This window comes from Sturnira hondurensis, unplaced genomic scaffold (assembly GCF_014824575.4).
Source record: "Sturnira hondurensis isolate 20B ecotype Veracruz unplaced genomic scaffold, ASM1482457v3 Scaffold0007406, whole genome shotgun sequence".
Lineage (NCBI taxonomy): Eukaryota > Metazoa > Chordata > Mammalia > Chiroptera > Phyllostomidae > Sturnira > Sturnira hondurensis.
Window position 1 is genome coordinate 13,342,464 of NW_028080037.1, and position 22,383 is coordinate 13,364,846.

Consider the following 22,383-nt stretch of genomic DNA (forward strand, 5'->3'; position numbering starts at 1 on the left):
TTGATTCAATATTAACATAACCTCCTGTCAGAGGAGAGAAAGCCCAAATCGTAATTGGTTAAAACCGTGGTTATTGCGGGCTTGCTCACCCCACAAATATTGACACTCCCAGTGCTGTGAGGAATGAAGCGGAAAGAGGCTGGTCCCATTAGTGGGCAGGGGAAGCCGCCTCTGCATCCCTGCAGGAGGGCCTGCTACCACTGAGCTCGGAGAGCCTGGCCCCCCAGAGTAACAACACCCACCTCAACAGCAAGGATGCTGACGCACCCGCGCTGACTTTGCACTAGGCACTGAAGGAGCGCTTAGAGGTCATGACCTAATTTTGTCCCCAAACCCATGTACGTGTAGTGAATTCTATGAGCCAGCGGGGACGTTTGCAGTTTGGGGGCCCGAGGGTAGGGGTGTGTCCGCAGAGAGCATGGGCTCAGTGAGTGAGCAGGGTCTGCTGGGAAGGGATGCAACTCTCCACGGGAAGCAGCTAGTATTGGGTCCACGTTATGTGGGAGGGAACTCAACATAGAGGAACCTTACTGTGAAAGTCACAGAATATGGGGGCGGTGGGGGGGCCTGGGAAGTCTAAAAAATAGTATATTTTGAATTTCAAACTTACAGAGAAGTTGCAACAGGCAAAGGATTCTTATAGGTCCTTCACCCAGACTGACCAATGTTTAACATTCTGCCTCATTTGCATCGTTATGCTCGCTCTGAATTACGTTTTCTGAATTATTTGAGAACAAGCTGCAGATACAATAATGCCCTTTACCCTAATCAAAACCACAATAGTCAGCAGTGATAAAATGCTGATTTCTAACCCAGGGGTCGGCTAATTTCGCCCCTTGGGGCCCAGTCTAGCCCCCTGCCTGTTTCTTGTTTACTTTTTTAAAAATCACAGCTTGTGAGCTAAGAATGTTTTTCATGTTATTTATTTGTTTTTTTGCATTTTACACTTTTTAAATGGCTACATTTGAAGTGGTGATATAAGTACATACGTACATTTTTTCCATTTTCCCTCTTGGTCCGCAAAGCCTCGCATTTTTGCTCTCTGGCACTTGAACAAAACGTTTGACGACTCTTGGTATTTTCTGCTGACTGTTCATATTCTGCCCATTGCCCCAGTTATGTTAGTTACGGCATTTTTCCCTCCCTTTCCAGGAGCCGGATGCCAAAGGGCTCAAGTTCCGTTTTCACGGTGCCGTAGAGCCTCAGTCTTTCTTTGTATTTTACGACACCGGACTTTTTGGGGGGCTCGGGCCAGTCACGTCGAAGAGTATTCCTCCATTTGGTGAACCCCAAACTGGAGTTCCTCTAGTTCCAGTGAACTGGAATTGGAACCCCCATCTATTTCAGTGCAGAGCCTTTGGGATTTGTGTGGGTCTGAGGGCGATCCCAGGACACAGGAGTTCTGACCTTATAACCAGAAAAGTGCCAGGCAAACTGGGATGAACTGGTCTCCCTAGAGCCAGCGTCTCCAGCACACAGCAATCCAGGGACGACAAACAGGCCCCTGGCCCCACAGGAAGGCTGGTCCTTGAAGGTGCCCGGTGGGTTTAGGGGAGAGGGCGATGAACCACATGTTAGGCTAGGAGCCTTTTCTTGACTGTCTGCTCATGGTGCATTTGGATGGATTGTCACCATCTGCATGACCTGGCCCCAGGTCTTGCTCTTCCTCCCCGTTTATGCCTATGACAGTCACTCGGTATTGTTATATGCCATAGTTATCTTATCCTGCGGGCTATTTTCTGAGACTTCTATCATGGTTGATCCGTTTTGCTATTGATGGACATGCAAGTAGCCTCTAGATTTTGGTTATTATTCATTGAGCCCCTGTGAACATTTTTTTCATGTTCTGTTATGGGGCAGGGGCATGTGTGTGCATTTCTGTAGGTGCACACCCAGAAGTGTGGTACCTCTGGATGGTAGTGCCCGTGTTTCTCAGCTGTAGCTGGTTTTCCCAGGGTCTGTAGATGTGCACACTCCTGCCAGTGGCCTATGAGAATTGAATGTGAGTGTGCGTAGTTGAACATTCTGGGTAAGTGAGCGTGGTGGTGCAGGGTGGTGGGGCCGCCTTCCTCGGGGGTCAGCCCGGGCCTCTCGACCCAGCCCTCCAGCTTGCCATCAGTCTCCAGTGGGGGCTTCAGGGCTTTCTTTTGTAAAGTGAGGAAGAGATGAACTCTCCTGGTACTTTTCCTGTGTGCGTGTGTATTTTCTTTTTTGCAAAAGATCCTCGTTATTAAAGGGACATCTCCATAAAATGCCGGCTGCCTTGATCACCACGCGGCCAGGACTCCACGGGGCTTCCCTCATTTGCCCCAAAGTGAGCTCCTTTCCATGCTGGAGAGAGGGATCTACTTGGGGACCCAGGCTATACTGAGCACGTTTGTGGTCACTCTCTGTCCAGGTCATCCGGTCATCTCCTCCTACAGGGGAGGGTCCTGCGCACATGGCCCCTCATCCCTCCTGTGGAGCCCCCAGTGTCTGGGTCAGAGACCCATGCTGGGGAGAAGCCAGGGGGCAGCTGGGCAGTGATGGCCTCCTTAGGGGTGTTCGGGGTTTAAATGGGCAGCGTGGGGCGAGGGCAGCTCAGGCTGCAGATGCACTCAGTCTGTTGACGGCGCCACTTAGAGATGCTCAGAGGTGACTTTTTGGCCTGGCTGCCCCCGGTGCATGCCTGTGGCGCCCCTGCCTTGTGGGGTGAGAGCTGAGCAAGCTCCCGGTGGCCTCCAGGAGCCCAGCGTCTTATGGGCAAACAGCCATGGAGGCCCACGGATCCTGTGCTGTTCAGGGCAGCTGTGGGTACTGCATCAAGGGGTTCTGTGATGTAATACAAGAGGGGAGTATTAATGGGGTGGGGGTGGGGGTGGGGAGGACCTTTTATGAGCATCTTATCCCACTTGTCTAAGTTTGGGTTTTTTTCTTTCTCTGGAGAGCATCAGTACACCCAAATCCATTGCCACCAGAGGGGATACCATGAAGGAAAGATTTGAAGTCCGTTCAATCATGTAGGGCTTGGCCAGTCCTTAGGGCTTATAATACGAAAACCAGGAAAGACCCTGGCCCCCTGAAAGAAAGAGTCAAAGCCAGCAAAAGGAGACCTGCTTTACTCAGAAGGTGGTAAGGCCATGCCTCGGGGCTTGAAAGAAAAAGTCACGGATTTAAGCGAGAACCCCGTCCTAGATCCAGGATCTGGCCCCAATTCATTAGCTGTGTGACCTTGGCAAGGTAACTGACCTCTCTGAACTTCAAGTGCCTCGTCTATACAACAGGGGAGACAATATGTGTTTCATAGAGTGGTAACATATTGCAAATTAACATATGCACGGGAAGCATTAACAGAGAGTAGTTAATGATTATCCCACTATTAATGAGGATTGTTATTACTCTGAAGAAGATGGAAACAATAAATACTCAGGTGCATCAATAAGTGATGGCCCCCTGGCACAGTGTAAGGACACTCACAGAGAGTTTGAGGTCAAGGGCACATGGAGGAGCCACCATATGGTCTGAGAAAATTTCCCTTTGGAGTCGCTGTCATCCGGCTTCTGAGCCAGCAGACGGCCAGTGGTGGACCTGGCCTGACATTTTTAATGCGTTTGCATTTAGCAAATTTGTTGGCTCTCAGGCTGCCTGTAGTTTGAGATGTTGGCGATTCCCTCCAGGGAAAGTCTTCCTGCTGGAGGTTGATTTTGTCCTGATAGGATGTCAGGGCCAGGGATGTGTTGAGATTGGCCACCGAACACCCTGTCTCTCAGAACACCCCCGCCCTGGGCATTTAAACCGGAGTGTTTTTAAACCCTCCAAGTTGTTCGACCAGCCCCGGAAATCCATGTTCTAACCACTCTGCCGAAATACCAGTTTTTCCTCTCCCCGTTTCATTCCATATGTCAAGCCAACTCATCTATAGCTTAATAAGAAGTTCAAAGCAAACATTGTACCCAGGTATTTAAAGCCGGCAGATGGCTTCACACAGGAAAGTAATGCTATTCATCGGCTTGTAGTTGATGTATATGTGATAGGAATCTCAATTGCCCTCGCACTGAATGGAAGGACGTGGGTGTTGGGGAGAGAAAGCCAGAGATGAACTCAGCGATAGAGAAAGACTTGTGTGCGGAGGGGGCTGTGGGGTGGCCCAGAAATCATCTGGAGTCTCATTGATGTGAATCTGACCTTGAGCAAGTCACTTCCCCTGCCCAGGCTGCAGTCTCCTCCTTTGTAACAGGACGAGGGCTGACTCTGCCCTTCCAGGGCTGTTGAGGGTGACAGTGAGGATGAGTATCCAGCAGCCCACAGGGTTGGTGCTGAAGAAATCTGGTCCCCTTGGACACGTGGCGGGGGAATATTTACCCATTGGGGGCGGGGTCCAGACACAGGCGTGGTAAACAATAGAGGATTGTTGTTTTAGCCCAGGGTCTTGGGTACAGCCATTTTCGCCCACCTTTTGGCAGAGTCGCATCAGCAAACACTGTCAGCAGCGGTTTTGAGTGTTTGCTCCATGGCCAACACCATGTGTGCACACTCTGACTTGCTGGGTCATCCCGTATGGAGGTTCCAGGTAACAGCAACCCAGCTCACATTGGTTCAAGCAGAAGAAGGGAAGTTACTGGCCAAAATATTTTCAAAATTCTGAGGCTTATACTGCCTTCAGGCTTGGCTGGATCTAGGCGTTCCAGTGATGTCATTAAGAATGTGTCTTCTACTTTAGCAACCTCGATGTCCCCCTTGTAGTCTTAGGCAGTCTCATCCTTCTTGATGGGAAGGGGGCCCCCGGGCACTCCAAGCTGACATCAGCCATACTTTTATCCTATAACCAACCAGTACTGCCAGCAAGAGGTGGGTGCTCTGATTGGCTAAGGCTGAGTCAAATACATCTTCTCAGGGCTTGAGTGGGGAGGGTCAGCCCCATCAGAACCACATGGCGGCTGGGCACTTCTTGCAGGGAAGACAGGATGGATGCTGCTGTCAAAAGAAGGACGAATAGATGCCGTGTAGTCACATCACCAGTTGCCCCCTCCCACAGAGCCTATGTAGGCACGTCCGTTACAGAAGCAGTGTGGTGTGAGAGCCCAGAGGGGAACTTGGTGGCTGGACTGCCTGCGTTTGTACACCAGCTTGCTGCTTACTACCTGTGTGGCGTTCATTAAGTCCCCTGACCTCTCTGTCCCTCAGTTTCTTCAACTGCAACAACAGGGAGGGTTATTGGCCGCATCTCAGCATAGTGTTGTGAAGGTCACATGAGTCACCGCGTGCAAAGGGCTCAGGGCAGGGCCTGGCACAGAGGGAGAGCTTGTGGCCACAGCCTGTGGGAGTGGCATCCCCTCACTTGTGCAAGGAGGGAGGGCTTGTGTGCAGCTCACATATCTGGACTCCACACTCTCCAAGGCACACGAACCATTATTTCCCCCACTTTGTGAAGGGGGGAAATTGTAGCTCCGAGGGGCCTGGCACCCCACTCAAGGTCACAGGCTTATAGATAGAGAAGTGGGGACTGGAGCCCAGTTCTGTCTGACCGCTGACTGGGTCTGCTCTTCAGCGCCTTGCAACGCTGCTGCATGATGTCACCTGCCCCGGCTCATGGTAGGCGAGAGGCCACCTCGGGAGATTGCACCCCAACCCCTGCTGCTGGATGGGAAGTGTTTAGAGCAGCTCCTGGCACCAAGACAGAGTTTGTCCTCGTGACCCCTGTGCCTGGCACTCCCACCCCCAGGCTCATGCGTGGACCCTACATGGCACGCGTCTCATCTTGCCCCTCAGAACTCCAGGCTTCAGGGACATCGGGGCCTTCTCACAGCCCCTGAAGAGGCAGGGTCTCCCCAGCTACCCCCAGGCCAGAGCTGAGAAACCCACAATTCAGGCACCAGGTCGGAAGCACATTCCCCTTCGCAGCTGCAGGTCTCGGAGGACTGGGAAAGGGCACATGTGTGTGTGACGGTGGCCCCTGACCCAAGGGGCTGGGAAGGAAATGGCGGCCACCTTGGGTGCCCACCCTTCAGAATTGGAGCAGGTGTGGGGGAGGGGCTGCTGACTTTGTCAGCGAGTAGTAGCGTGACTGAGCATGGGCCGATGGGGCACGTTTTCTGGGGATTGAAGGTGTTTCAGTGCTGTGTGCCCACATACCTCTGGTGGTGTTGTACTGACTTCTATAGGAAACAAAATTTGGAAGAGAAGAAAAACGCGAATGCATCCGAAAATGGTCTGGGCATGTTGTGGGTCTGTTCACACAGTAGGTCTGGAGGCGGGTGGAGGGCTTTATCATGGAGGGCTTTATATCCACCCGTCCCTTTCCACCCTGTGTCTCGCCGGCCCATCACAAGCCCGAGATGACCCAGGCTTGCCCCGTGCACAGCGGACACAGCTGTGCCCAGCGTCCTGCTCAGTGAGCTTGAGCCGCTCTTCCCCCCACTTTGTGAGTGGGGGAACCCCCGCTCAGGGAGACCCAGTCACCTACTCGGCGTCGCAGACCCCTAGTCGATGAGTCTGTGGAAACGTGCCGGTAACTCGGAGCTGAGAGGTGTGAGGTGGCAGCTGCCCCAGGGGTCCTTGTTACCACCCTGGCTGCCGGGGCTGGAGAACGGACCCCAGGAACCTTTTCTGAGGAGCCGCCTGTCACCCAGCTGTCCTCATGCCCCTCTGCTCTCTGCCACACCTGGACCTCCTCCTGGTGGGCAGCGGGGGGGCAGCGGGGGGCAGCGGGGGGCAGGGCCACACTGCTGAAGCCTGATGTCGGCTCCAGTGTGACTTGCCACCCGACTTCATAAAAACGTCAGTCAAGCAGCCCCCATATGGAAATAATGTGCGGTGAGTTATTCTTCCACCAGGTCATTCATAATGGAAAATCAGCCCGAGATGGCCCTGTATTTCTTCCCACTCCCTAAAAGGGTAATAAATTGAAATTTTTTAAGCGCAACATTAAGACAACTTGTCAGCAGCGGCCCGGAGCCTGCCCAGTGGAGGCCTGGGGCTGGGGGACGTCTGGTTCAGCCCATCCAGATCTTATGAACATCTGGGCCTGCTGGGCCTGTGTGCCTCTGGGGTGGGCACCCCCCACCCCAATTCCAGTCTGCCACGAAGCCTGGGTCCCGAGGCCCTCCTGGTGGCGTGACCTTGACAGGCTGGCCTCCCCCCCATGCTCCTCACCTCTAAAATGGTGTTATAAGCCCCACTTCTCAGGCTGTTAAGGGCTGTGAAAAGGATGTGTGAGAGCAACTACCACTGATACCGATTCGATGTTTTCTCGTGGCTGGGCGCTGTGCTAAAGCACTCTCGTGTTTTCACTCATTTGTCCTGCAGAGATCCTGAGAGCAACTCTCCCCGTTCCACAGACGCGGAAACTGAGGCACAGCCACGGTTCAGTGGCTGGCTGGGAGGGGCAGAGGGCCCAGGTCTGGCTCCAGTATCCAGACCCTGACCTCCACACATGCTAGACTCTGGCACGGGGCGAGCGGCAGTGCACGTTGGTTCCTTTCCCCTCCCTTGGGGGTGAACCCGTTCACCTCCAGACGGCTCCCACAATGGCGTGCCTCCCTGGGCCATCACACCGATTCCCACTCTGAGTCCTGCGGTTCTCTCCAATTTACCCACCTCTCACTGTGGAGTCCTAAGCCGGGTTCAGGCCATCACGGCACTGCCCGAGGGGCTTCCCTTACCGCACCCAGCCTCTCAGCTAGTGGCTGTCTCTGCTGTTGAATTTCATCTGCAGGACTTTAACCCGTCCTGCCTGTGTGGTCAGACTTTCCAGAGAAGGGCCATGGGGCCCAGCGAGGAAGAGGTTGGGCTCTGGGGTTGAACCAGCTAGGCTTACCAACTGACCGGCTGTGGGGCCCTGGGCAACCCTTCCCTTCCGTGAGCCTCAGTTTCTTCCTCACCGATTGGTCCTAAGGGTGGCACCTTTTTTCCATAGAGGTGTCGTGAGGCTGTTTTTTGAAGCACGGTGCCCTGGCAGTGGTCCCCAAGCACCAGTAGCAGGTGCGGTCATTAGTGCCCAAATCATCACGGCCAAGACAATCCCATCTCCACCCCAGCGTGAGCTGAACATCCGCCAACAGCCCTCCCTGCTCCTGTCCCCTGGGGAGACTGGGGGGAGGAAGGAGCCCGTCTGGATCACACGCCCTACAAGCAGCCTTCAGCACTCCAGTGGCTGTGAGGGCCGTGGCGTCCTGCTGATGGAACCCTCAGCCGAAGGAGCCACCGAGCAGAGGGGGCTGCTGTGGTCCTCCCTGCTCTGCCCTGACAGGTTTCTCGCGATGGTCTCACCGGCCTCCTGGCCCTGGGCTGAGCCGCCCTGGCAGCGGCGCCCTGTGTGATGCCTCTCCCCCCCAGTATCAGTTCTCTGACATCATCTCCCACGATGACCCGTCTGTCACTGCCTGCCCAGACCTTTAGTTCTCCGCACTCCCCCACTGTGAGATCCCTTCCTTTTCCCTCCACTGCCGCTCTGATCGGGGCACCTGCACTCCGTCCTCCCTGGAGGACAGCAGCCGTGTCCTCACTGGCCCCCTGTTTTCAGTCTCGTCCCCTGAAGCCAGAGGGAGATCATGCCGCGCTCCTCCTTAGAAGCCACCCGTGGTTCCCCTGCACACTGAAAATAAGCCTGACCTTTGCATGCTGCCTCAGCAGCACCGTCTCCTCCTGTCCCTCTCTGTCCAGCTGTCCGCCCACACTGGCTGTCTTCCCGTTCCTCAGCACCAAGTTCTTTCCTGTTCCTGCCTCAGGGCCTTTGCACTTGCTGTTGCCGCCACCCAGGGCTCTCTTACCCCAAATCTGCACATGGCTGTCTGTCTCCTTTGCATTTTGTAGGTGTTAGCTCGAATGCCTCTCCATAGTGAGGCCTCTGGCTCCTGCATGAATCAAGGGCTGGGGTGGCCCTGCCTGCCTGCAGTGTGGGCTGGGGGGCCTTCCTCCCACCTCCCTGCCTCCCAGAGACCGCCAGCGGGAAGACAAGGCTGTGCCTGACTCCTCATGTCTTCTGCCCGTTAGGCTCTAACAATGCCAGGGTCCTCTCGCTGCACATCATTGCTCTCAGTGTGTCTCAGTGCCTCCTAATCACCCAAGGAGACGGACCCTGAGCCCTCCTCGGGCAGGCTCTGCTCGGAGCCCAAATGCAGGAATACATTGCTCTCAAGGTCTCCGAAACAGGGCTTTTGTGGATGATGGTGGCTGGTAGTGGGCGGGGCTGGAACTGGAGGTGCCAGTGTGAGGGACCTGTGGGACTAGGCCAGCATCTCCATTTCCCCGCCTGTCACCCCAGTAAATCCCATAAATTATTTTTAATGGGGATATTAGCAGTACATACCTCACAGATCTGCGATGAGGACTGAAGGCAAAAATGCAGGTAGACCGTTTAACATGGTGTTTGGTAGTTACACTTGAGTGAAGGGCTGCTTCCCCTTCCCCCACATTCCCCTGTCATTATTATTATTCTCACATCCTGGACACTGGGGGAGACATTCTCTCTCCAGTTTGGAAGGGGACCGAATGATCCCAGGCTCTGCCCATAGAGCATCCCCCACCTTGGCCAGTGGTCCTGGAGTGACCTCACCTTGACTCCACTGTTTTCTCTATATAGACCAGTAGGGTCCCCTCACTCACTCAGTGTCCTCAGGGCTCAGAGGTTGTATACACGCCAATTCAGGACTCCAGTTTGCCCTTTCCCCTTCTGTCTGTGAGCACCAACTTCAATAGTAACTGTTTTGAAGGGACAACGGGCTGGCAGTTGAGAAAGTGCCCTGGCCCGGACAGTGCATGTGGTGTCTTTGCTCCTCAAAGCTGTGTGACTTTGGGCAAGGCACTGCCCCTCTCTGAGCTGCAAGTGTTTTCCATAGGTGATTTCTAAGGCTGTTTTCTGCTCAGAGATTCTAGGGTTCAGAAATCAAGGGGACACTGCCAATCATAGAATTTATAGGATTTGTGCACAGATGTGGTGTTTTCCGCAGGGAACTGTGTCTTCTAGAGCCGCATAGGTGACTGTACCTTCTTGATGGCCCTTCTTTGCTAGGATAGCAGGCCTACTGTGTGCAGAGGGGTAGAAGGATGAGAAAGAAGGGTGCAAAAGAAAGTTTTTGTTTAAGTAGGTGGCTTGTAACCTTGAGAATCTAGCGAAAGTCACAGATCCAGGAAAATGCTCACATGTGGGATATTTTGAACACCATTTAAAATGGGGTTCACAACCCTGATTGAGAGATGTCTATAAGCCCCTCCTCCAAGAAGCTTCCCCGACCCCCATCCCGCATTCCCGGCATGCCCGTGTCCTCCTCCTTTCACTTGTAGTCCTTGGAGAGGCGGTCATTACCTGTTCCTGCCCGTCTCCCCACGGGGAGCGGGGCAGGAGCCCTGCATGCCCCGGGCCTGGCACTCCATGGGTGTCAGCGAATATTGGCCAAAGGGAACTGGGCACTAGCTGGTGGCACTGAAGCAGGGGTGGCCTGGCCGTATTTCATGGGTCAGTGCCTGCTCAAGTTTGAGTGGGCTCAGAGCGGGGCTGCCTCAAATGCAAAGGCACAGGCTTCTCCGGGCGTGGGGTGATGAATAGTGGTGGAGGCAGGAAGCAAAGGTCGCCTGTACACGATTCTGCTGCCCGAGAGGGGCTGGGCCGTGCTGGAGGGGAAGGATGTTCTAAGGGCAGCATCACGAGGCCTCTTCCTTTCCTTCTCGCCCGCCTGCCTGGTGCAGCTGGAGCAGAGCGAAGCCAAGTGTGAGGATGCTCTGAAGACCCAGAAGGCGCTGACTGCGGACCTGGAGAGCATGCACAGCGAACTGGAGAACATGACGCGGAGCAAAAGCCTGGTACCTGCCCCTTCCTGAGGCTCTGGGGCCCCAGGCCAGCACAGGCCTCTGAGCTAGTGTGGACCTACTGTGTGCTCGGCACTATAAGAGGGAAAGGGTACTTATTGTGGACCTGGGTGCCACCTTGGAGGTATAGGCATCCATTGTAGACCTACCAGTGTTCAGCACCCTGAGAGTGCAGGCATCCTGCCATGAACTGAGCCTTATAAAGGTATAAGGGCAGATATGAAGGAAAGCTGTGTGTCCACCTCTGCAAAGGTGGGCGAAGAAGCCTGTTGTGGACCTGATGTGTGCTCGTTACTGTAGAGATGCAACTGATGTAAGCCTGTGTGTGCTCAGCACCCTGAGTGAGATCACAACTTCCTGTTGTTGCCCAGAGCACGTTCACCACTGCAGTGGTTCTTAGCCATCAATTGTAGTCCTACTGTGCACTCACCATCATAGCGGGGACTTGGCCATTATCGTTGGGCAACTGCATGCCCAGTGTCATCAGCAGAGACAAAGGCAGTCCTCGTGGGCCCACTTAGCTCACGGATATAAGGGACCCAGCCACCTACTGCAGACCTGCTGTGCGATCTCCATGGAACAGGGACAAAGGGACATATGTTCTGTATCTATTATGGTGTTGAAAAGTGGGCATGGGTTTCCGAGTCCCCTGTTTCTGGCTGTACAGGGTTGGCTTAAATTTATACTTTATGTGTGAAATCCTAAAGCTTAGATGTAGCTAGAGATTTACAGGCCAAAAGCTTGTCTGGAGGTCCCTACTGGCCCTTCGGTCCCAGATTTTATTTGCACTAGGTTAAGACGAACTTGCCCCCCCCCACACACACACACATAGTGGTCTCCCCATAGAGATCTCCCCACAGCATGCACTGACACCTCTCCAGGTAGTTGGTCACTCACCTGACACACCTGTGGGTGAGCCCCCACTTGCCTTTCGTCAGTCCCCCTCCCAGCCACCGTTCTGCCTCACCCTGACCCTTGTCCTGCCTCCTGCCAGGTGGATGAGCAGCTGTACCGGCTGCAGTTTGAGAGGGCGGACCTCCTGAAGCGCATCGATGAGGACCAGGATGACCTGAACGAACTCATGCAGAAGCACAAGGACCTCATTGCTCAGGTAACAGCTGTGCGGGGAAGGAGGCCCTGTGGCCTCGGGCTGGGTCCGTGGGGGATATCGAGAAGGTGAGGAGGTTAGGTCCCTCCCTGGTCTGGTCATAAGACCTCCACAAAGTTATATAGGAATTATGATCCCTATGTAATAAAGGCCACATAGATATATGGGAACTGTGAAAGTTCATGTGGCTGGCCTTCGGGGAGGACAATGTCACCTGCAGATGGTGGGTGCGTCTCTGGGGGACACCTTCACCAAAAAGTTTTTGATGTATTTGTACATCTATCCATCCATCCACCCATTGAACATTCACTACCCATCTGCTAGTCAATCTACCCATTCACCTATCTACTCTTTTATCTACCTACCCAACACCTATCCATTCATCTATCCATCCATTCATTAACCATCCATCCTTCCACCCATCTATCAACCTACTTACTCATTCACTCATTCATCCATCCATCCATTCATTATTTGCTGAATGGATGCCCACCATGTATTAGGCACTGTGTGAAATGACAAGGATGCTGTGTTGAGTAAAATCATACCCTATTCCTGCCTTCACGTAGCTTTCTATAGTGGGCTGGACAAACCTTATCACATGGTCACCCAAAGCAGAGTGGGGACACTTAGAAACTGAGCTAAGAGTCCCAAAATAAAATGAACATACTTCTACAAATCTCGACCTAGGCTGGAGGTCATGGAAGGCTTCCCTGAGGAGGTGGCACTGGGATGGAGATCGGAGGGAGGAGCAGGAGTCCGTTAGATGGGAGTGGAAGGGTGAGGGAGCAGCACACAGAGGGCCTGGGATGGTTCATCTGTGAGGCGCGAGATGAGCTCTGGGAGGCCGGCAGAGGAGGGCCAGCTCGCGGCTATGATGCATTTGCATTTCATCTTACGTGCGATGGGAATCGGTGGCAAGCATTTTAGGGGTGAGAGCAGGAGAGGAGCAGCCAGGACGCCGTCCTAGACTGTGAGCTCTGCAATGACAGGATTCGCCTGTCTTGCCCAGTGCTGCGTCCCAGAGCCCACAAGAGAGCCTGGCAGGGCGTAGGCTCTTGGGAGAAAGCTATTGAAGCAATGAAAGCTGTGGTCCAGGGGAGAGAGGATGTGCCTTGGACCAAGGAGGTGAAGTGGAGACGGAACAACGTGGATGAACCCAGAGGACAGTTAGGCACGTCAGGACAGGGAGGAGTGGAGGCTTTGGGGTGCAGCTGAGGAAGGTGACGGGGACCCCTGGCAGACTTCTGATCTGTGGACCTGACCTGATTTGGGTAACTTCCCAGCAGCTCCCTTCAGGAGCGGTGAGCAGCTCCCCCATGCCTCTGTCCCCCGACAGGAGACCCACGGAGCAGAGCGTGCCTGCCAGGCCACTCCTGCGGAGATGGGATCGGAGGGAATTTTTGCCAAATGGGAATAATAACAACAAGAAATCAATTATATCACTGACATGATGACCACCACAAAAATAGCCTATGCCATCTTCTGCATTTGTGAATCCTACTTTTGTTCAAAATGATGTTTATTTGTTTAGCTACAAAAGCAGCATATTCATATGCCCATTGTAAATAACTTAGATCATAAACGCATGTGGAAAATAGAAATTGAGGAGCCCTCTCACCCTCTGGAACCCCTCTTGTTGGAGATAATCACACTTAGCAGTTTTGTTCTCCCTTTTTTAAGGCACTTTACTCTCCATTGCCTCCTTTAATCTCTGAACCAGCCCGACGTAGAAGGGCTAAGGAGAGATCAGTCCATTTTACAGATGGGAGTACTGAGGCGCAGAAAGATTCTGGGGCTTGCCAAGGCTGGTGTCCGGGTCCGGAACCCTTGTTACCTAACATTCAGAATAGCCCTCTCCACTCAGAATCTCGCCCTTGCCCTGGGGCCGACCCATTTCTGTCTGGGCTCTCCAAGGTGCCTAATAAAGTTATAGACAGTTGACCAAAGCTCTGGGCTTATATAACGGGAATGACTCGGGGAACATGGAGATAAAGGATGTTGGGGAGGATGTGACAGGTTCCCTTTGGGAACCGGCCACTGTCACAGAGACTCCGAGAAATTTAGACATCTGTGGGTGGGGAAGAAGGGATTGCCAGGGGAAGTTTCCAGCAAAGCCTGCAGTCTCAGGGCAATTTTTTTTTTTTTTTTTTTTTTGGTCTTTTTTTTTTTTTTTTTTTTTTGGTCTCTCCAGTCCGCTGCTGACATTGGGCAGATCCAAGAACTGCAGCTGCAGCTGGAGGAAGCCAAGAAGGAGAAGCACAAGCTGCAGGAACAAGTACGTGCTCAGCGCCGCCGTACTGTGGGGGAGGGAGAGAAGGGTTCCCCCTGGGACCTCACACTTGGGGTCCTGGAAACTGTCATTCATTCATTGGTTCATTCATTCAACCTCAGTCCTGTGCCAAACGAACCGAGAGCAATCTGAAACAGACACACAGTCTTCTTCCCTGTGCCTGTCCGGCATCCAAAGATGCCCTGTGCAATGAGACTCATCAGCATTGCAGGGAAGGATTTTCTCCCTCTGCAAAATGGCTCCAAGGAAATGGGATGCTCCCCACAAGACGGGACCGTCATCCTTTGTGAAATCTTCCTTTGAGTCATGGTTTCTCCAGCCATCTCTGAATTTCCCTCATTAGCCTGTGGGCCCCCATTATCCAGGACATTCTCAAAGCTCCTCCCGAATTGCTGCATGTGCCTGCCTAGAGTCACTGTCAGAGTGACGGAGTTTCAAGCAGATGTCCGCGGGCGCTGGGCAACAACCAGTGCTACAAAACTGTAGCCGCGGTGGCCGTTTGCTGTGCGCTGATGGCATGCCTGGCGCTCATGTCCTCCAATGCTCACGCACAAAAACGAAGAAATGGGGTTTGAGGGAGGGAACTGACTTGCCCAGTCTCATCCACGGAGAAAAGCGGTGGAGCCAGGTTTTGAACTCTTGAGACTGGCGCTTGGCTCCCACTCACTCTGGTTGTGTCCTCTGAAGCTGCAGCTGGCTGTCCACAGGCTGGCTTCCCCCCCTAACAGAGCAGGGGAAGCGGGTGAGAGAAGCACTGATTGAAAGTCCTGTTTTGGAGGCGGAAGGCCCAGAAAACGTCACCTCCCAGCCCCTGAGACCCAGGGGCTGGGGCTGGTACGAGGGTTCTCAGATTCGAACCTGCAGCTCTTGCTTCACCACACGGGCACCTGAGCCAAGAAAAAAGCCCCGTGAACGGGCCTGGGGCTGGGTCCCGCATGTGTCTCATTTCATGATTCAGGGCCAGCCAATGGCCAATGGACCTCTTGTGTTTGCTCCCAGCTGCAGGCGGCTCAGATGCGCATCGAGTACCTGGAGAAGTCCACCGTGGACCGAGCCATTGTCAGCAGGCAGGAGGCGATCATCTGTGACCTGGAGAACAAGACGGAGTTCCAGAAAGTGCAGATTAAGAGATTTGAGGTACTGGATAGTGTGTAAATAGTGCTCAGGCCGAGAGAAGTGAGGGAGGCCTTTTCTGTAAGCTGCACCCACCTTTCCGCCATCCCTGTATCCACTCCTGGGCCTGTATCTGGATATACCTTACCCCGCACCTGCCATGCAAGTTCCTTCTCTCCCCGCTTCCCTTCTTTCTTTAATCCCCTGTTCCACAAACTACGTATCCATTCAGCCCATCCCCCTCTATGCATCCTTTCTTCTCTCTCTCTCCATCCTTTCTTCTCTTCCTTTTTTCTCTGTAGACCATGATCCCGTCTGCCCATCTTTCTATCGGTTGATCTCATTCCGCCATCTCCATCTACCCACTCATCCACTTGTGCGCCCAGCACTCATTTTGAGCAGACATTTCTTTCCCTGAGGCTGTTTTAGGTGTATGAAACAGATTCTGCTTTTCAGAAGCAGAGAGCTCAGGAGGGGAGGAGGGTGAGGTATGTACATAAACACCCAGAATATGGAGAAGGGGCTGTGCGATTTGGAGGACAGGGGAATCAGGCTGGGCTGGGCAATCAAGGAGGCTTCCAGGAGGAGGTGGCAGTGATGCCGGACCTTGAAGAACAAGTAAGACTTGGATGGGCTGGACTGGAGGTCAGTGGTCTTATTCACATGTAGCTCTCTAGGCCAATGACACGAGACATTTGCAGAGGAGATTATCATTGTCAAAATCCTTGCACACCAGTTGCTCCACTTGACATTCACAGCAGCACCCTCCCCCCCACCCCCCACCCAACCCAGGACAGGTAGGACACAAGGATAAGATGGCCCCAGAGGGGTCCATTGGTTTTGTCAAAGATAAAACCAGGCAGTGTCTGCAACAAGAGCAGACTGGCACTGGCCCTCACGCTGTCCTGGTCCCAGGCTTTCATTTCCCAGCAGCCAGCGGGCCCGCCCACCGAGTGACGGTGAGGGGCTGCACTGCTTGAGCGGAAACATTTGGTTTCCTCTCGGGCATTTGGTCTCTGAGGATTCTGCTCTGGGTGAGGAACAAAGAAAACACTCGTCTCTGTCCTGACCCTCAGTGACTCTCAGAGTTTCTTCCTGAGGGGGTCCCGCAAGGCCTGCTTGTCTCCACAGATCACCTTAGAACTTCAACCCGCTCTATTTTAAATAATTAAATACATGATGGCGGGCTACATCACATATCTATTTTTACTTGATTCTGGCACAGTCAAGTGATAGCAGAGAAGGAATGAAAACTGGTAGAATAACTCTAAGTGGCAGATTCTATCTCCAAACGCGCTTTTCCCCTCTGCCATCGTCATCCGAATTGACTAGAATCCTGGGTCCTTGAGATGGGTGCCTCGGGGACACAGTTTGAGAACCGCTCCGCTTCTCATAGGCCCCCTGCTGTCTTTGAAAGTGTTGCTGACCTCCACTTGAAAAGCGAAGGAGCACTAAATGGTTAAGCTCTTCCTCAGTCTCTGATCAGGAAAGGGTCTCCGAGTCCTCGGTGTGGGCCTGAGACATTCATGTGGGCCCCATTTCGTCCACACTGGAGTACTTGCCCATTGGGATCCTCTGGTTCCGGGCTTGCTGGCGCTAATGAATTCTGTGGATCAGCCCTCAGGTTCATTTTCTGTAGTAGTGGAGGTGCCCACAGCTCCGTTCTGTTGTTTCATTGTGTCCCCGTGGATTTCCACCCCCCAGGAAAGGAAACATGCTGTAAAATATTGGAGCTGAGGCTCACGGGAGATCATCTCCTCAAACTCGCTGTTTTACGAATTGGGAAACAGAAAAACGCTTATTGAGGAAGGGCTTGTTCCCAGCGCAGTGTTGTTCTCACCACGGACCACCCCCCTCCCAAACCTGGAGATGAGGGGAGGCTGCTGTAGATGTGACTAATTCCCAACCCTTCTCCAAATGTCCTGTGCAGGGACTATCCTCATACCCTTCTCTCAGAGGGATTAGAGAACCAGCCCAAAGTCGCTCTGCCTGGAAGAGGTGGAGCTGGGATTTGAACCCAGATCATATTCAGAGGCAGGGCTCTCGTCAGTAGACTGCACTGCCTCTCAGAATAGCAGTTACCATTTCCTAGATTTTTAAAGTAAATTCCATATTGTATGAGAAATCAGAATAATTATCCTGATTGTAAAAACACACAGAGACTCAGCAAAGGCTGTCTCTCCCCGGAGCCCCCAGGTCCCCGCTCCTGGCCTCTAACTGCGAGGTGGGCGTCTCCGACTCCCTTCAGGTCCTGGTCATCCGGCTTCGGGACAGTCTGATCAAGATGGGTGAGGAGCTCTCGCAGGCGGCGGCGGCTGAGTCCCAGCAGCGGGAAAGCAGCCAGTATTACCAGCGACGCCTGGAGGAGCTGAAGGTAGACATGGAAGAGCTGGTGCAGCGGGAGGCGGAGGCCAGCCGGAGGTGCATGGAGCTGGTGAGTGGCGTCCCTGCGGCGGGTTCTCGTGTGATGGACAGTTTGAGAGTGGGGAGAGGCGTGTCTCTGGGACCCACTGGAATAGGCTGGAAGCGGGGTGAAACTGGAAGGGGGATGGGCAGAGAGACGACGACGCCATTGGCTGCAAACCCTGTGGGCCGGCCCAAAGTGGACCAATGGCGTTCACTCCGGGATGGTTTCCGAGGTCCTTTCGGTCTCACACTCCAGTGCCTGCCTCACACGTTCCACTCCGAAGGCAGGTGTCCTCATGGGAGGAGGAAAGAGTCAGTGCTGATTAAATGTCTACCTTGCATGCGTCTCAACATCCATAACATCCTGTAATCGCCGCAACCCTGGGAAGTCAGAATTATCCCATTTTGCCCATCAGACAGCCAAGGCTTCAAAGCAGTGAGATGACTTGTGTGAGACTTCACTTAGTAAAGGTCAGTGCTACTTCTGGACTGTGAATAGCAACCACAAACATGAAAGATGAAAACGGTAATAATGCTCAAGCCACTGTTTATTAGACACTTGCTGTGTGCCAGGTTCTGGGTTAAACACGTGTCGTTTAAAATCCCCCTATCGGTATGGTGAAGTAGGTGTTCTTCTGATCTCCACTTTACAGATAGGGAAACTGAGGCACGGGGACATCCACCTGGCAAACGGAGGCTCCGAACGGCGCCTTCACTTGCCTGAGGCTGCGTGCTAGTGAGAATGCGAACCCAGGTCTGTCCAGCTCTGTAGGTTCCGCTTTTATTCATCTCGTGACGCTTTGCTCCCTGGTGTGGTCCAAGGAACCTTTTAAAATGTGTCTCCTGCCTGATGGGAAGGCTTCTTCATCCTTCAGTGTACTCTCCTGAGAACCGTTTCCCACAGAGAGCACCGAGACAGCCTGCTCTTCCTTCCCCCCATGAGGCTCAACAGCCCTAAGACTCCAGGTTTCCGCCTTCGGGACCCAGGAGGCATCTGGCTCCCCGTTGCCCCCACCGTGGAGCCTTCACTGAGACAGCCCACGCCATTTCATCACTCGGCCCAGAGGCCTCTAAGTCCCGGTCATTAGCTTCCTTCCTGCCCTCTCCGCTCTGGTTTTGTGACAGCTCTCACCAAACTGTCCTACAGCCGGTATACATCTCTGGCCCCTGCCTGCCATGGTCAGTGTCATTCCCATCAGCTTTGCCCTCGATGAGCCAGCAGGTGAGGTTCTGTGCAGAGGGGAGGTCGCCGAAGTCCAGGCCCCGTGACTGGCAGCTCCTCGGCCGCGTGGCCTTGGGAGGGACAGGCTCTTCCGTCCTATCTACAGGGAAACTTCCCCATTAACCTGGGCTGCTTCCGAGCCAGCCGGGCTCCCGCCTGCCCGCTGTGGCCGGGAGCGAGAGAACATCCCCAGCCATTCTCCTCGGACGTCTTCTTTAACTGGCCAGACACCCAGGCCTTCTGGTCTGATCAAAACGGGTTTTTCTCTCTCTACTTTGTCCTTTTGCTCTCTCCTCATTTCCCCCTCTCCTCCCAGTCCCTCTCTGCCCACTTTACTCTTCCTGTCCCCTTCCCCAGGGACACATGAAGATCTTTCAAGACCCTAAAACACTGAGAAGATTCCAGTGCCGCCCCTGTATATGAATCAAAATAGAAATAACACAAAACTGTAAAACACAAAGCTTGCGTGTATGCCGGAATTAGACCTGCATCCTCCTCTGTTTTTTTCTGATTGCAAGATTCTGGGAAAAAATGATCAAGGCTGAACTTTTCTCTTTATTTTAGTGTGTTTGTGGCTGGGAGGTGTATTTGTTCTCCAGGTCTGCCTCCACAAATTACCAAACACTGGGTGGCTTTAAACAGTACAAATGGATTCTCTCACCGTCCCGAGGGCCAGAAATCTGAAGCCCAGCTGTGGGCAGGCTGTGTTCCTTCCTCGAGGCCCGGGTCCTGGTGAGCCCAGGTGTTCTTTGCCTTGAGGCTGCATCACTCCCATCTTTGCCTCTGTCGTGACATGTCTCAAACATCCCTCTGGCTTTTTCTTGTAAGGACACCTGCCGTTGGATGTAGGGCCCAGCCTAAGGCCACGTTGGTTTCATCTGGAGCTCTTTGTCTTAGTTGTATCAGTAAAGACCCTTTTTCTGAGTAGGGTCACATTGACAGGTTCTGGGGGACATGAGGTTTGGGGGAGGCACCCTTGACCCCACTACAGGAGGGGGGCGTGTTCCTGCTTTGCTGGTGTTCTGCAGGGATAACGCACAGCTTTTTGTCTCCTCGGTAATTCTATGCACAGGTAAGGCTCAAAGGGACAGTGGCAGGCAGGCAGACCCTTCCTAATTGTGGATGTCCCCAACTCACCAACCATTTGTCCTCAAGCACGCCCCTGGCCCTTGGGATCTGGGGTATTTTCACTGGGAGAAGACAGTATGTCTTTTATCCCCCATTCATTCATTCAACTCCTATTTATTTAATACCAGCTATTGGCATGGCATGGGGACGGGTGTCAATGGGGAGGGACAAGGAACCATAGGCCCCTGTGGGGTGGAAGCTGACGAGGTCGACAAAACTCTGTGGGAGAGTTCGGTGAGCGCTGTTACTTTAAAGATGAACCCTGGGACTCAGGGCCCTTCCCTTGGCACGGCTTCCCGGAACTTTCCCAGGTTGCTCAGAAGATGCCATCTCATCTCTCCTGGTCCATGTCCATGTCCCCAGTGTGCCTTCCTCCGCCCCCGCTCTGTAAGACCGAGGATAGCTGCTCCATGCTATGTGCTCTCTACAAACCCCACCAAATGCCTGCAGAGGGGCCCGGGCTCTGGTCCTTCCTTCCGTGCACGGTGTATGATCCCCAGTCTCTCCTGTGGGCCGAGCCTCCTGCCAGATGTTGTGCATCCAGGGCGACCAAGGTCTGCCCTTGCCCTCAAGCTGCCCCCATGGAATGGCAAGGTATGGCCAAGGCCATTGCCTGTGCATTTGATCCGTTCCTGTGGAAGGGCTGCTCAGCGCTTTCATTTCGGGGACCTTGCCGCCATCACCACCACAGATCATCTGTTGGCAAATAAAGCATTGCCCTCTCCATTTTCCATGTATGAAATTCAGATCTCCCTGGGGAGAACAGAATGACTTCCTAACTCCCTGGTCTGAGCATTCCTTCCTTCCTTCCTTCCTTCCTTCCTTCCTTCCTTCCTTCCTTCCTTCCCTGGACAAATATTTATTGAGTCGCTCTGCATCCTGGCCCTCTGCAGACGCTGCCTTCTTTCCCTCATGTCAACCCCGGTGGGTGGAGAATGTGCAGGCTGGCACTTGGCTGGGGGGGTGAGGGGCGTGCCTGGCCCGCGGCTGCAGAGCGGGGGTTGGCAGCCCTGTGTGTCCCACTCTAGATTTATCCCTGAGTCCCCAGTTCTGCCCTTTCAACTCACCACTGCTGAAAAAAACAGCCTCTGCTGTGGGTGACAAAAAAAAAAGGGCCCCACAGTCTGGGCCCTAGTGAGAGGCAAGAAGGGTGTTGATGGATCGTCCCTCCGGGTTCCTTTCCGCCTGTCCCCGACCTCCACTGTTCGTCACCGTTGGAGTTGGTTTAAAGGCGGAGAGTTGTTCCGTGTGAATGATTGATGCCCTTCGCTGGTGCCCCGGCACGTCCCGATCAGGATCAATTATCCTGCCGACGGAACTTCTCTTCCCAGAAAAAAGAAAAATGAGGTTTTGCCATTAACTTTAGTCAATGTACTATTCCTGGCGACTCCGGGAGCCATTATGGAGGGAAGAATCTTCTGGCCTCTAAATCATTCAAGTCCCTTTGTCACTGGGGTGCTGAGACGGCGCATCTGCAGATTTTTCTCCTGCTGGTTTTCAATCGTTACAGAGCCCAGTGGACACCACCTTGGCCCCAGGGTGGCCAGGGGAGGTCAAGGGCAGCTGGGAGAGCCTAAGGCCACAGGAAAGCTTGCCCTCTGCCTGCTTTTGGCCTGTGCACCTGTTTCGGAGGCCAAACCTCTTGGATTTACCCTTCATCACCTTGGCCCGACTCTCTCGTGTCAATATTTTTCTGAGCCAGGTGTTTTTTTTATAAGCTTTCCAGGGCTTGAAAAACTAGGATGGTGCTTCTGCTCACTCTTAGAGTGATCCAAGCCAGAAATAGCAGTGATCTGTCGCTCCATGGCTCATACCATTAATAGTCAGGCCTGTGGATTTTACCCTATTTCGGTATTTTTCAAATCCATCCCCTCCTGTCCCATCCCTGCTTCCTGTGTCTTTATTTAAACCACATCCCCTCTGGCCTAGGCCTCTAGAGTTACCTTCTAACCTGTATCACCACTCGCCCTCCGTTCTTGCTCCTCCCTGCCAAAGATCTTTCCAGAAAGGATACACCTTGCTGTGTCTGTTCTACTAAGAAGTCCTCCACGGCTTTTCACCACCTTCCCAGCACAGCCCAGGCCTTTCCCAGAGCCTCCGAAATTCAGCCTCTGTAGACGTTCCTGCCTTTGACTGCCTCCCCTGAACGTTTGGGTTCTATTTGCACATGAAAGCAACTGTTCAGGACCCAGCCCCGTGTTATTTCCTGACTCGACACCCTTGTTCTCAGGGATCCTGTGCCTGCCTCTCCAATCTTCAAACATCACATCAGAGCTCTGTGGATGTGCAGAAAGCCCTCAGCGTCAGCTGCACTCCGGACTAAGTCAGACC

General features: G+C 53.5%; 1 protein-coding gene across 2 annotated transcripts in view; it reads left to right on the top strand.

The window, feature by feature from the left end:
• MYO18B (myosin XVIIIB) overlaps nucleotides 1-22,383 on the top strand; it is a 230,171-nt gene that overhangs the window by 146,508 nt on the left and 61,280 nt on the right. For both annotated transcript variants that reach the window (XM_037052378.1, XM_037052379.1), the window contains exons 35-39: nucleotides 10,663-10,776; nucleotides 11,777-11,893; nucleotides 14,085-14,168; nucleotides 15,183-15,320; nucleotides 17,545-17,730. In XM_037052378.1, the coding sequence (XP_036908273.1) occupies nucleotides 10,663-10,776; nucleotides 11,777-11,893; nucleotides 14,085-14,168; nucleotides 15,183-15,320; nucleotides 17,545-17,730 (639 nt within the window). The remainder of the gene's footprint in view (nucleotides 1-10,662; nucleotides 10,777-11,776; nucleotides 11,894-14,084; nucleotides 14,169-15,182; nucleotides 15,321-17,544; nucleotides 17,731-22,383) is intronic.